Source organism: Lissotriton vulgaris, chromosome 11, assembly GCF_964263255.1.
Source record: "Lissotriton vulgaris chromosome 11, aLisVul1.2, whole genome shotgun sequence".
NCBI classification, from domain to species: domain Eukaryota; kingdom Metazoa; phylum Chordata; class Amphibia; order Caudata; family Salamandridae; genus Lissotriton; species Lissotriton vulgaris.
In genome coordinates, this window is record NC_141699.1 from 304,599,395 (window position 1) to 304,611,832 (window position 12,438).

At 40.2% G+C, this 12,438-nt stretch overlaps 1 protein-coding gene across 1 annotated transcript in view; it reads right to left on the reverse strand.

Moving 5' to 3' along the window:
- The window catches only part of KSR2 (kinase suppressor of ras 2), a 1,792,292-nt gene that overhangs the window by 1,483,662 nt on the left and 296,192 nt on the right, over window positions 1-12,438 (reverse strand). The window contains exon 2 of the mRNA XM_086943271.1: window positions 1,786-1,926. Coding sequence (XP_086799397.1) covers window positions 1,786-1,926 — 141 coding nt within the window. The remainder of the gene's footprint in view (window positions 1-1,785; window positions 1,927-12,438) is intronic.

The following is a 12,438-nucleotide window of genomic DNA, read 5'->3' on the forward strand; positions in this document are numbered from 1 at the left end:
TGTAAGTGTGTGTTGCAGTGGCTGTATTGGTGTGTGAGTGGGTATGTGAGTAGTGTTCTGGGAGTGTATGTGGTGCTATGGTTCTATGAGTGGGTGTGTATAAGTGCCTGTGTGGGTCTGTGAGTGTGTATGTGAGTGTCTGACTGGGTCTGTGAGTGGGTGTGTCAGTCTCTGAGTAGATCTCTGAGTGGGTGTGTCAGTCTCACTCACAGACCCAGTCAGAGACTCAGACACCCACTGATAGACCTACTCAGACTCTCAAGCACCCACTGACAGATCCACTAAGAGACTCACGCACCCACTGACAGACCCAGTCAGAGACACACACACACACACACTGACAGACCCACACAGATGCTCATGCAATCACTCCCACACCCACTCAGAGACTCACACATCTACTCACCAACCCACTCAGACACTCACACACCCACTCACTAACCAACACAGCCGCACACACACCCAATCACATGCCTACAAAACCACTCAGACACTCAATCACAGACCCATACAGACTCTTACACATCCACTCACCAACCTATACAGCCACTCACACACCCACTCTAAAAGGGTACAGGTTACAATTCGGAAATAAAATTGGAAAAACCTTAAAATTCACCAAAAGCTCAAAGGTTACAGGTATGTTGTAGTTATAATACTAAAACCCATAGGAAGTCACTGAAAAATCAAGGGTTACAAGAACTTTAAAGTAAAAAATAGCTTTAAAAAACCATAGAAATTCACTAAAAATCAAAGGTTACAGGGATGTTATAGGCTTACATTTTACTCATACAAAACCAGTGAAATTCAGTAGTTATAGTTTCATGAGCTAATTATAACTTATGCCCCCACAATGTACTGCGTATAAACTCACATATTACATCACTCATGAAATGTTTAGTGGCATCACTGATGACATCTCAAATGAGTTCACTAATTACATCATCCACAGAATCACTCAAACACCTATTCACACACCAACACAACCACTCACACACCCACTTGCAGACCCATACAACTACTACACCAACACAGCTACTCAGACACCTGCTCACACATCCATACATCCTCTCATGCACCCATACAACTAATCACACACCCACTCACACTCACATACCCATACAACCACTCACACATGATACAAAATCTCACACATCCAGAAAACCATTCACAAACACATCAACAAACCCATATAGCCACTCGCACACCCACTGACAGATCAATATAGCCACTCACACAACCACTCACACACCCATACATCCGCTCTGATACTCACTCACACACTGATACAATTAGTCACATACCTACTCTGATGACATATGTTAGAAATAGTATTACTCATTAGCAGTGCAGAAAGAATAGTAGCTTAGTATCTATCTTTAAGTCTCAGAAACATTTACGAAACACTTACATCCACTTGATGATGTCATGAGTGATGTCATTTGAGATGTCATCAGTGATGTCATTGACCATGTCATGAGTGATGTAATATGTGAGGTCATAAGCAGTGCATTGTGGAGCCACAAGTTATAGTTAGCTCATGTAACTAAAACTGCTGAATTTCACTGGTTTTGTATGAGTGAAATCTGAGTCTAACTATAACATCCCTGTAACCTTTGTTTTTTTCATTAAAATAAAAAAGAATATAGAGTGTCCCATATCATATATACATATGCCTGTAAACTGTAAATGTGTGCCACCCACAAGCGCTTGGTTTTCTGCTTTGGTTCTAACCATTCATGTGTCAGTGATGTATGCATTCATTGCCAATAGGCATTAGTTTACCTCCATGACTTCCTTGCGGATATCTGCGATCCTGAACCAGTGCGTAAGCTGTGGAAACCCTTCCAGCTCGGCATTGCGCTCTTGCAGGGCCACTTTCCGTTTGCAGGATAGCTGGCGACTGAAGTACTTTACCAGCTTGCTCTGAAAAAGTAAGAAAACATCATAAGGAACAGAGTCATGCACGCTCAACACCTGCACATGGCTTTATTTGTCAATGTTAATCACAAATATTTTATCTTTCCAAAAGCAACAAAACAGGAACCCTTGAGTTGGGATAATAACTTACACGCAAGGCCACAAACCCAAGACAGTAAGCACTAAATAAATACTAAGGGTCAAATCCGCAAAGGTCCTCAGCAGTCATAGCTGAGACTCCACAGTTGCGGCAGAGTCTTCGCACTCGTGTCAGAATCTCTGCAAAGAGAAACTGCAGTGCCGAGATTCTGTCACAACAGCAGAGGCACTTTTTGAATTGAAATCTAAGTTATTATTCCAAGTTGAGTCATGGAAAGCAGTTACTATAAATTAAAATGAGCATTCATTTCTTGAGCTGCATCTTTATCCTATTCCTTTGCATCCCAGTAAGTCAAATTATCAATAATCCACAGCCTCATATATTCTGTAAATTTAACTTCAACAAAGATTTCATTAAATCTTGACAAATCAAATGTGCATATTATTAAAAAGGTTAGTCTAAGACTATATTGGCCTGCGGGCTCAATGATACAGCATGATCGTAACTTAATGGTCCAGTACATGCTGAAGGTGAAACACCACCTCCTTAACCATCATGTACCAAGGTGATATTTGTAGAGCGCTGAGCAGATCCTCATTTATTTATGGTGCTTAGCTTTTTAATGTGATCTTTGTTAAGCTCTATTGTAGAGCTGGAGTTGGAATGAAGTAATAATGTGAACCAGTTGTAAAATCAACCCTTCAAAATTAGCTAATGAAGATAATGGAAACTAGCTAGAACCAACCTAGACAGGAAATGTAAACAAGCATTCGAAAAGCCAATTAATCTGGCCACCTGTCTTCTGGCAATTCTTGTTTGGTTTTGTCATGGTTTTTGCTGAACGTTATTGTTTGGGAATATGCTGAACCCTCATAAATAAAAATAAAAAATCGTTTGCAACAGGCAAAAAGGTTTTCTGGTCTCATAGTCCCCATTTGCACTTAAGGGAACTACTTTGTTAGTGGCTGTGTTACTTGTGAAAGGACAACATGCCACAACTTGTGTTGAAGTCAGGCAATGGCTGAAAAGAGCTGATTAGTTGCCCTTTAATGCATGTTGGAGTGGCTGGAAGAGTAATATGAATATCACCAACCACCAACCATAAACCAATAGATGGATCCTGGCTGAAACCTCTATAAGTAACTTAATTATACATATACTTTTATTAAAATTAAAAAATCGTTCTTGGCTAACACAGACCTAGAAATATCAAAATATCAAGCAGCCTGGCATTAATTGAAAACCTCTTACCTATCAGAAAGAAAGAGCACAGAAGAAAGAAAGCAGATAAGAAAGAAGGTAAGAAAAATGTAAAAGAAGGTAGTAGGTAGTACAAAGCTTTATTTCGATATAAAATATCTTAAAAAGCACATGGCAATTAAAATACAATTGATTTGTAAATAACATTAAATAAGCACTTAAGCAGGAATACAACAGTAAAAAATCATTAAACCAATTACAGCTTTGGACATAATTAAAAAGTAGTCGCCTTGTAAAATTATCTTAGGTCTTTCAGTCTGATCACCCACGCCCAACTAAGAAATTTGGCCACCCCACAGGCTAGGGTGGTGTTAGGATGTGTCTGCAAGATTCTAAGGGCAGAGACATGATTCTTGGTCTCAAGCTGGCGGCAAACAGGTTTTAACCATTTCGACCTAGGTTTATTATAAGCGCGACATACAAAGAAAAAATGTGGGATGGTTTCAGGTGCATCAGTACAAAATGGGCAATTGGCAGGTGTTTGGTTGGGGGGTTTCCAGTTACAAGTATGTTCGCGAACCGGAAGAGTTCCCAGTCCGAACTGAATATATAGGGCCCTATCTCTGGGTTTCCTAATGAAATCCAGATAGGGTTCAAGACGATGTACTGTCTTGGGCATCAACCCATAGCCAATAAGCCCTCTTGATCTCCAGTTTAGACACCGATACACCTGTCTCCCATGCAATATTAAAACCAATAGTCAATAAAAACTTCTTTACCCTAGTAAGCCAAACAATTTTATGGGACCCCTGCATATTCATGACTTCTCTAAGGCCATCTGCGTAGCTAGATAGCTCAGGTGTACGCCACAAACGGGCCCAATAGAGAAGCGGGCACAAGATAATAAGATCTTATTGATCGGCGTCCAAGGTCATATTGGAGTGGTTTCCTTGGAGTACCCCTAGGTAATGAAACGAGCTCCCTAAAAAACTTATTTTCAGCCATAACAAGGGGATCAACATTGTTGAAACCCCAAGAGAAGGAAAAAGAAAGAAAGAAAGAAAGAAAGAAAGAAAGAAAGAAAGAAAGAAAGAAAGAAAGAAAGAAAGAAAGAAAGAAAGAAAGAAAGAAAGAAAGAAAGAAAGAAAGAAAGAAAAAAAGAAAGAAAGAAAGAAAGAATGAAAGAAAGAAAGAAAGAAAGAAAGAAAGAAAATAATGTACATTTCTCTTACTTTTGAAATCAACTTTAGACATGAAATAATATTCATGTACTGTTATCCAGCAGATAAAAAGTTTTATATTTCTTCTCTGGTCCTTGCGCTACGTATCGCATTATAACATTGTAGCCTGATTCTCTGGTATAGCGTTGTTCAATGGCATCCCTCAAGTTATGGGATTGAAACTCAGTGAGTTACAAACTATTGCCAATCCATATTTGTAAAAAAAATTATAATAATTATAATTCCAAGTATATATATTTTTGAAGTAGTAGGTTGTCATACAATACCAAAAAAATAAAGACACATCAATGTTATATTGACAACCAAGAGGCAGCACACACTGGTTCTTATGCAAAGCCAAGCAGTAATCATATCCATCATTCCCGCCTCCACCATACCTACAGAGAACATAACAATGGTGTCATATAATGCCATGTGGCTTCTTCCAATGTATTGGTGATGCCTTAGTGAGGCGTAGTGTTGGTCCCATTGTGGGCCCTCTGGTGTGTGGGTTAGCAGGGGTGTAGATAAAAGGAATTGATGTGAGAGGGCACTATATATTTATGGGTTTGGATGACAATGGAGGCAATGTAGCATCTAAATCCAACTGTTTCTTGCAATAAATTACAAGCTCAAACCAGGTCTTATATTTGGGTACCCTCCCAGGCCCAGCAGCAATATTTTCACCTGTAGCAGTGCCTGGGCCGTATATTAGGGAAACAGCCTTTACTAAGAGGTTTTTACCTTGTAGTGCCTGTACCACACATTTTTATGCATGCATATTTTTACCACGTGCATGCCTTTACAGCGCATGCCTTTACCACGGATTTAAAGTAAGTTGGGAGGCGGGGTGGGCCCCCCCTCCACAAAAACATTGTTTTTATTAATAAAAACAATGCATGATAATGGCATGCGTTGTGAAAGCAAAAAAATGTCTTTACCTGTGTTGTACCGTCGTACAACTGTATATTTCCTATAAGTCAGTGGGATTTCCCACACCCACCCCAAAACTACAACTTTTGGATCCCTGGGCACCTCATGGTCCGTAATTGCGGAGAGCGCTGAAAGCACCTTCTTCCGGTATAATTGAAATGTACTACATAACCACGCCGGATGGAGGAAGTTCCCAGCTAGAAGACCGTATATGGTGCCATTGAAGGACTCCGCAGGCCTAGCCTGTGCAGGGACAATGAAGTGTAATATGCCTGTTGTGAGAACTTAAAATGTGTAATGCAAATTCTGCTGCTAGTCTTGTAGGTGTTTTTCTGTGCCCTGTCAGGCTCAGGTGAGGAAGGGATTAAAAAATCCATGGAGACTTTATTTTATGAATTCTGTGGCAATCCATATTTTAGCCAAGAGAAGATTCTAAGGGGCAGATTTACAAGCCCCTTGCGCCTCATTTACGCCACTGTTGCGTCACTTTTGTGATGCAGCGGTGACGCAAATCCTGCGCAATGATGCAGTGTCTTACAACGTGACGCATCTGGGAGATGCGGAATACCTCCTAAAAGTGGCTGAGTGAAATCTACAAGATTTCACTCAGTCACTTTTAGGCCCATGCTGCGTCAAAACCCTGCGCCTGACTGAAGCAGGTGTAAGGATTGATGCAGCATTAACTAGATAGGGCCCCCAGAGCATTGCTGGAGCTGCATCGCGCTTGCCACGCAACTCCAGCCATGCCCCACTTTTATGGCACAGATGCATTACGCATCTGTTCCGTGTTTGCCCCATGATGCGCCGCATTGTAAATGCGGCGCATCCATGATGGCGGAGCTATGGCGCATAATAACTGGCGCATCCCTGCTGATTTGCAGGGATGCACCAGTTATTGTAAATATGCCCCTAACTATATACACACTTATGGCCTTTCTTGGGAGAAGCAACTGCCATTCAAAAGCTTAGCTGTAGTCATCAAAGGCAACAAATTCTCGCTCTGGGATTTCATTTTTTATATCATTATTTTCCGGTCGAGACGGTGCGTGATTCAATTGAAGTGAATCAAAAGTGCAACTCCCATGATGCATTATCGTGTTCAATAAAAGCCCAGGGTTGGGGTATTTAGTAGAAAATAACATTAAACTTGCATTAAAACTAATGACATCAGAGTGCAATGCATCAAATTCCTCAACAGCTATAACCATATTCGGAATCAGGTGAATAAGGCACAGTATAGCTCAGCAGAGATTCAGATGTCACTGAGATGTCCCCAAGGAACAGATTTTGCTTCACCGAATCAGGTTCGGCATTGAGCAGTGGCTTGATATCAAATGGGCCACCGGTCTTCGGTGCATTCCTCAAATGGCAAAGCAACGACCAAGCCATGACTGTATAAAAGGATGGTCTTGCCCTCTGAACCAATTTGGCTACTGAGTTGTAGGAGTAGGAGAATTCTATTAAATGAAAAAACAATCTCATGGATATTGGCAACAAAAGTGTCTGGCAATCAATTGAGAACAGGCCCCATTTCAATGACGAAAACAAATCAATTATTGTAAGAGAATAATCAGTTATTTAACATAAAAATACTTTCCCTACCTAAAAGAGAACTGCAAATTCAAAAACACAACTATCTGAGATAAAAAAAAATAGATTCTCAAAAAGTACATTCTTTAAATAAATAAAAACATTAAAACTGAAAAAATATTTGTACCAAAACAAATAGTGAGTCAAGATTCCGAGGTCCAAATCCAGAAGGTAAACTCCTCCTAGAAAATCAATATACTCAGATTTTTAGCTCGATTCGAGTTCATAGAGATAAAATTAAACATCCATGAAGACCTAGTCAGATCATGTTTATACTATGCACTCTATCCTTATGTGCTTTTCATGTGCAAGCTATTCGATTCCTATTTGTGTATAGCGATAAAAAATAACAGTATGGATGATATAGGGCAGTTACTTTCATGTTGGCATGTGATACATGTTTTTCATGTGGTCATGTGGTTCATGTGGTACAAGTAAATGGTTCTACATTCAATATATCTAACTCAATAATTATGTTTGCTCCTCTCTGTAGGGGTCACATTTTGGCATAGGGATTTATACAATTTTTCTTGTATTTTGAAATGAGAATGGGCTATCTTTTTTTTATAAGTGGACTCTCAGAGTATCACCGTTCCTCTGCAAGCTACCCATCTACAGAACCCTTAGCTTTTTCTATTCAAAGTAAGTTTGCACAACACCCTCAATGAGGGTTTAAAGAGAGCTTTTATCATACAAATGTTTAGGAAAAGATGAGACATAAACAGAGGTGGCTCCTCCGCTGTAATGGCACCCACTACTGTTAAGCACTGAGAAACATAAAATTATAATAACTTAGCGTTATTAGGATTTTGTGCTTTGTTTTCTGCTTTTGCAGTGGGCGGGTGGGCCGGGTTACTCTGCTCTCCCAGCAGGGCAAGGGAAGAGGGATTTGTCCACTCCTAAGTGCCTAATGACTGTTTGGTCAGCCCTCTCGGGCTGCTCAAATCAGTCATGCACACTTTCCTCCTTGTCGATGCAAGCTGCATTACAGCCTGCATGGATACCATGCCCACCCCACCTGCCCCTGGCTGAGCACCGTGGCATGGTACTCAGACCAATCACAACGATGCACTTCTTAGAGTAGGGAGCCAGGCTGCCTGCTTCCTGTTCCTATTAAAGAAATTGGGTAACCCAAAAGTACTGGACCCGGGTATCAAGTTGATATTAACAAACAATGGTCCGAGACCTATAACTTGGCACAGAAGAAATGAATCAAAACTTATTTGATTTCAGAGCATAAATAATTTGGCACTGCTCAAACCAACCAATGGAAAACATAAGAATTTGCAACAACAAGGAGGTCCACGAATATATGCAATATTTTAATCTATTGTCATATATAGCATTAATATTACAATTTACAAATTTTTATAATATTTTCCGTAAACATGTAGAATCATGAATTGTAAATGCCCCGTACACAACGTGCAGGAGGAAAGGAGTGTCAAAGGGAGTGCAAGTGATAGAGTGAAAAGAAAGAAGAAATCACACAAAATTTATAAAAACAACAGTTCTTTCTATTCCGAAAGGGTACCAGCCAAATGGTGCTGGAACAAAGTACCTGACCACATTCAATTAGTTCAAAAAGACTTCATTATTCATTTTGTCAGACATAAGATGTAACAGTTATCTGCACTATATCACAAAAAGAAAGGGGATATAGGTAGTGGTCCAGGTATCAGATAGAGTGTCGACGTTTCGACTCGTCTTGCGGCCTTGCGGTTAGTAGTGCCTGGGCCATGCGAGTCTTCATCAGGACATATTAAACGGGGCAACACAGGGTTATCTTGGTGACCCTGTGGAAAATATAAATGGACCATAAGAATATTGGAGTTGTTGCCTAAGGGGTGATGTGAGAACAGGGATAAAATGCTTACCCTGTGAATGAAGCAGTAGTCGTTATCTGCTGAAGTTGGGTTGATTCATGTGGTCCAATGGCTCCTATTCTATGTACAGTAGCCAGAACCTGGTATCCAGAAAATATAATGAAGGACCCATGTGATAAGTTATATAAAAGTGGTCCTGTTGACACAGTCAAATCTAGGCAAAACTGAATTGTTACCTGCACAATGATTCAAATTGGTAAATGTTCCCAGGTAATTTCCTTGTGATCACGAGGCTGTAATCATAACATTACCTTTTTAGTGAGGCTCAGTTAGGTAAGAATCAAGATATATAACAATTATTAAAAACGGACTCACCAATTGGTCCGAGTCCAGAGATCAATCTGGCAGCCGTAGTATACAATTCTGTTTTAATTCCTCACACTGTTGGAAAAATAATTACGAAGCATTTGGTATACTGGCTTCCAAAAAGGGGTATTTATGAACAGCTGTATAAACTACACACAAGGCATATAGATTACCTTGTTCCATGGTCATAGATCCTATGTACAATATTCCAAAGTCGATGTGGCAGAGACAATGTGGTGGTAAAGTCGCTGTATTTTACTCCCATTCATTTATCTGTAAAAGCAAAAACGGGAGGGAGGGTTGTCTAACCGTTCGAAACTATGTCTAGCAGCAGTGCGCCGAGAGTGAAGGCTGAGCGCGCTTACCGGTGATGTACAGGTTTCGAAAGCCCAACGTCTACCAAAGGGGTTGGAGTGGCTGCAGCTCACTCCCAGACTCACGTCTCCCGAGGCGCCAGGCTCTCGGCCACTTTGATTACCGGGTTAGCGGCAACAGAGAGGAAGGACTACGGCGAGCCCCGGACGTTTTTGGGGAATCAGTGTGTTGCAAGCGTCCCTGAGCCACGAGCATAATTAATAAATACTCGTTTATGTTTTAAACGTAATATGAGCCATATTACTCGCGATTTCGAACCACCAAAATAATTTCTTAATTTAAAGAATATATAAAGGGAAAGCACGTGCAATTGATATAACAATTGTGCTATAAGGAAAATGACGCTTTTTTGGTCCTGGGAGGAGATACCTGAGTAGACAAGTCAGAAAAAAGTATCGGCCATCTTGGATTGGGAATATTATTCCAAGGGGGTGATCTCATGGATGTGTATGATTAAAACATTCTTTACAATATATACATATTTACACATAGCATAATGATCAAAAACACAAATTATTATACTATGTGTAAATATGTATATATTGTAAAGAATGTTTTAATCATACACATCCATGAGATCACCCCCTTGGAATAATATTCCCAATCCAAGATGGCCGATACTTTTTTCTGACTTGTCTACTCAGGTATCTCCTCCCAGGACCAAAAAAGCGTCATTTTCCTTATAGCACAATTGTTATATCAATTGCACGTGCTTTCCCTTTATATATTCTTTAAATTAAGAAATTATTTTGGTGGTTCGAAATCGCGAGTAATATGGCTCATATTACGTTTAAAACATAAACGAGTATTTATTAATTATGCTCGTGGCTCAGGGACGCTTGCAACACACTGATTCCCCAAAAACGTCCGGGGCTCGCCGTAGTCCTTCCTCTCTGTTGCCGCTAACCCGGTAATCAAAGTGGCCGAGAGCCTGGCGCCTCGGGAGACGTGAGTCCGGGAGTGAGCTGCAGCCACTCCAACCCCTTTGGTAGACGTTGGGCTTTCGAAACCTGTACATCACCGGTAAGCGCGCTCAGCCTTCACTCTCGGCGCACTGCTGCTAGACATAGTTTCGAACGGTTAGACAACCCTCCCTCCCGTTTTTGCTTTTACAGATAAATGAATGGGAGTAAAATACAGCGACTTTACCACCACATTGTCTCTGCCACATCGACTTTGGAATATTGTACATAGGATCTATGACCATGGAACAAGGTAATCTATATGCCTTGTGTGTAGTTTATACAGCTGTTCATAAATACCCCTTTTTGGAAGCCAGTATACCAAATGCTTCGTAATTATTTTTCCAACAGTGTGAGGAATTAAAACAGAATTGTATACTACGGCTGCCAGATTGATCTCTGGACTCGGACCAATTGGTGAGTCCGTTTTTAATAATTGTTATATATCTTGATTCTTACCTAACTGAGCCTCACTAAAAAGGTAATGTTATGATTACAGCCTCGTGATCACAAGGAAATTACCTGGGAACATTTACCAATTTGAATCATTGTGCAGGTAACAATTCAGTTTTGCCTAGATTTGACTGTGTCAACAGGACCACTTTTATATAACTTATCACATGGGTCCTTCATTATATTTTCTGGATACCAGGTTCTGGCTACTGTACATAGAATAGGAGCCATTGGACCACATGAATCAACCCAACTTAAGCAGATAACGACTACTGCTTCATTCACAGGGTAAGCATTTTATCCCTGTTCTCACATCACCCCTTAGGCAACAACTCCAATATTCTTATGGTCCATTTATATTTTCCACAGGGTCACCAAGATAACCCTGTGTTGCCCCGTTTAATATGTCCTGATGAAGACTCGCATGGCCCAGGCACTACTAACCGCAAGGCCGCAAGACGAGTCGAAACGTCGACACTCTATCTGATACCTGGACCACTACCTATATCCCCTTTCTTTTTGTGATATAGTGCAGATAACTGTTACATCTTATGTCTGACAAAATGAATAATGAAGTCTTTTTGAACTAATTGAATGTGGTCAGGTACTTTGTTCCAGCACCATTTGGCTGGTACCCTTTCGGAATAGAAAGAACTGTTGTTTTTATAAATTTTGTGTGATTTCTTCTTTCTTTTCACTCTATCACTTGCACTCCCTTTGACACTCCTTTCCTCCTGCACGTTGTGTACGGGGCATTTACAATTCATGATTCTACATGTTTACGGAAAATATTATAAAAATTTGTAAATTGTAATATTAATGCTATATATGACAATAGATTAAAATATTGCATATATTCGTGGACCTCCTTGTTGTTGCCAATTCTTATGTTTTCCATTGGTTGGTTTGAGCAGTGCCAAATTATTTATGCTCTGAAATCAAATAAGTTTTGATTCATTTCTTCTGTGCCAAGTTATAGGTCTCGGACCATTGTTTGTTAATATCAACTTGATACCCGGGTCCAGTACTTTTGGGTTACCCCATTTCTTTAATGGTTACCTTGAGCAGTTTGTCTGCGAGGGTTGTTCGTCTAAATGTTTAATTAATGTTGTTTTGACATAGTGTTTATGTTGTTGTTCAGATACTGTTTTGCATAATCAAATTGTTGACCATAGGATGTCGGAGAAAGAGACCTTATCATACAGTGAGGATTATATTGATAAGCTCTTATTGGAAGAAGGTAGTGGTACATTCCTTGCTGACAATACCACCACCAGTGATCTGTCATTAAACGAGAAGATCACAAAACTTGAACGCCTTGAAAAAAAGCTAATACGAACTAGGCTACATGGGCATACCCTAGCTAAATATTTGAGGTCAAACGTCATCCCTATTGGACTCCAAGTCCGTAATGAGCCAGCTATCTTCCTAGAGAACCCTAAATTCAAGGAAGGTTTCAGTTTTATATCTAACACATGCTCAAGACATTGGAT